At 33.1% G+C, this 3,323-nt stretch overlaps 1 protein-coding gene across 1 annotated transcript in view; it reads left to right on the plus strand.

Moving 5' to 3' along the window:
* Positions 1-1,302: 1,302 nt before the first annotated feature.
* Positions 1,303-3,323, plus strand: part of LOC107573222 (uncharacterized) — a 37,301-nt gene continuing 35,280 nt past the window's right edge. The window contains exon 1 of the mRNA XM_016259661.1: positions 1,303-1,368. Coding sequence (XP_016115147.1) covers positions 1,307-1,368 — 62 coding nt within the window. The 5' untranslated portion in view covers positions 1,303-1,306. The remainder of the gene's footprint in view (positions 1,369-3,323) is intronic.

The following is a 3,323-nucleotide window of genomic DNA, read 5'->3' on the forward strand; positions in this document are numbered from 1 at the left end:
TTTATTTTTTGTATTTTTATTTTTTTATTTTATTGATATATTTGTATTTGCATTTTGAATGAAATTTGGCAATTAAATGGGTTTAGTTTTAATGATTATTAATGTATGCAAATTCAGCAGTAAAAATATTTATTTTTCTAAAAAGGAAACATTAGTTGTTTATCTTATTTTTTCTTGTATATCTAGTATTGCTCTTTAATAAAGAAAAAATACTTCTTATCCGATTACTCGATGGATTAATTGGTAGAATACTCGATTACTAAAATAATCGATAGCTACAGCCCTAAAACCAATCTCTGTTTTTCCCATTTGAGAAGTCTGCTACAAATATGTCTGTTTCCTGAAAGATGGTTGTTATTTGGTTCTACCACTTCTCAGGGTCCGGGTGTTGATTTGATTATTCTAGTTTGCCTTCAGTTTGCTGATGAACTCCTCTCATGGAGTTTCTTGGTCTGAGGCCCCCTTCTTTTTTATTGTAGCCTTGACTGTGATTTAAAATTTTGCTTGAACCAGCCTGTGGTCTGTGTAGCAGTTGGCACTAGTCATGACTCTAGTATGGAGCATATTGCAAACATCTTTTTATTGCTTATCATTATTATTATTATTATTTTGAGAAATACATTCTCTTGTAAGATAGTAATATATTTATGTCAATGTCATTGTTAAACCAGACGTTTATTCTGAATTTTAAAGTGAACACCTGGTGGTCAGTGTTTACTTTAGTTTGGACTTTTTAACATTAGGCTTTGTCTGGCTGTTGTAACTGAGATATAACAGCCAGACAAGCCAAGAGAGAAGGTGATTATGTTTTATGCTTTGACATAATCATCATTTGATCTGAATTTCTGTAGTTTTAATTTAAAACTTAATCTCTGAGTTAGTTTTACATTATTGGTTACAGCAGTCCTTTGATTCAACAACATAAGATCCAGTGGTTTCAATATATTCAGAAATATTTTTAAAAGAAAATTAAGTACTTTTTTTCAACTTTATAATGTTCTGTGAGATCTACTTACAATGTTATCAAGATTTTTACATCAATAAACATCCAAATGTATACGTAATATGCTATTTTCTATCCCTCTCTTTAAGAACACCTCGTTTGGATGGGTTGTGCCACAATCGAGGCTTGGACATAAATGCCCAGTGCTGTGATTGGGTAACAGCTTGCATTTTAATGTCACATTTAAAAATAAACCACCAGTTTTTTTCAATGGTTCTTTCTTGGACCATGAGTAATGAAATATTTTATTAATTTTGAATCACTTATGTGAACTATAAATCTTACAGAGAGACACATGCAACAATGCTGAGCAAGAACAGCATGAAGAGCGACTCAGAGTTTAACCATCCTGAAGATTTCAAAAGGTTTGTGTTGTAACTGACATACAATTAATGAAGTACACATAACAGTTTATATGTCAAAACTTTAATGAACATTGTATCAAACAGACATGTATTAATCTCAACAATAGTGACAATCAAACAAAAAGCTTAATGCCACAATGCATGCTGTGTGCCACCATAGTACAAAACTCATCCGTGACTCCCTGCATGCACTGCAGCATGAATAAATTATGCTTTTGAATATTTATTTTTAATTGATTTTACTGTTATTTTTGTTGTGACTTCAGTTGCTTTTTTGTGATGTTCAGAGTTTATCTGTTTATATACATATTTTCTTGATTGTCACCTTTTTTTTTTTTTTTAAATCAACTCTGGATAAGTGATCTATTGAATTACATGATGTAGTGCCACAGGATTATTATAAACAATAAGATGGCACCATCCCTGTTGCTTTAAAAAAAAAAAAAAGGTTAACTAAAAAATAAAAACATAGAAACTTCTATTCTATGGTAATATTAACTTAAATATACATGTAAACAGAAACAAATATAAAAAAAGAAAGCATTTTAGGGTTAACACAGCATAGAAATGTATAGGTAGATGCCACATTCGACCACTCCAGACACATCCGCCATCTTGGAACGGTCTATATGTCATAATTCACAATAACAATCAGTGAGTTTCAAGATGTCACAACATTGTGCAGTCTCTGGATTTAAAAACTTCTGAAATTTAAATTCCAGAAGAAATTGGATAAACTTTCACATGCGAGAATGTGTTGGTTTGTGTTTTTAATATGTATTAACTAGGGCTATCAAAATCAGAATCAGAAAGAGCTTTATTGCCAAGTATGTTTGCACATACAAGGAATGTGTTATAGTGTCACAAGCTTCCAGTACACGGAGACAACAACAACACACAGATAATAAAAATGAGATGTGAATAAAATACACATGCATAAATATAAACCACAAAAAAAGAATAAATTGTATGTACAGGTGTGCTATAGATAGAATAGGAATAGAATAAAATAAAATAAAGTTGTAGGGATGTACTAGGATTTAGGGTGATAAATAAGTATAAGGTTATTGCACATACTTTAATTGCACAATGGGAGAACATTAACTGTTCATGAGGTAGATTGCCTGGGGAAAGAAACTGTTCTTGTGCCTGGCTGTCCTGGTATTCGGTGCTCTGTAACACCAACCAGATGGCAAAAGTTCAAAATGAACGTGTTAACGCAAATTCATTTTAACGACACTAATTTTATTAACGCGCGATTAATGCAGCGCGCATTTACTGTTTGACCCTTTGTCTAGCCCGTAGTTGGAGAAATGGAGTTGCTCAGTGTTGCCAACTTAGCCGCTTTGGCACTAGATTCAGCAACGTGAGCCCCCTTATTTGACCTTTGAACCTTATTTGGTTTCTGAGACTTACCGGTACTGCCACACCAGTGCGAGGTCTCGCTTTCCCGTTGTGCGCGCACCTCTTTCTCTGTGTCTGCTCTGTTGATTTCATAAAAAAAAAAAACAGATATTATGTTGCTTCTCTAATTTTACATGCAAGTATAGCTGAAATCACAGCACAGCTATTGTCTTTATCTTATGTGTAGCCTATTTAATTTCATCAGATGACGGCTCGATTATCAGGATTTTTGTGCAGATTAACATCTTGGAAGGGGGAGTTGGTTATGTAGTCTTAATGGGTCATGTTTCAGTCACTATTTCATATTCATTCCATTGTCTGACAACAGAAACTAAATATATCATGATCAATAAAAAAAGTTTTATTGAGAATTTAGCTGCATCAAAATACAGTATGTGGGCACAGAGAGGCAAACAAATGTAATAATAAATAATAAATGTAGGCTACATTTTGCATGTTCAGAAGACGTGAGCTGTCCTGTCAAGCAAAAATGTAAACAGGCTTGTGTAAGTAAATTGCTCAGTGCAAAGAAAGAGAAGTAATGGGAACCT

Source organism: Sinocyclocheilus grahami, unplaced genomic scaffold (genome assembly GCF_001515645.1).
Source record: "Sinocyclocheilus grahami isolate Dianchi unplaced genomic scaffold, SAMN03320097.WGS_v1.1 scaffold1895.1, whole genome shotgun sequence".
Classification (NCBI taxonomy): domain Eukaryota; kingdom Metazoa; phylum Chordata; class Actinopteri; order Cypriniformes; family Cyprinidae; genus Sinocyclocheilus; species Sinocyclocheilus grahami.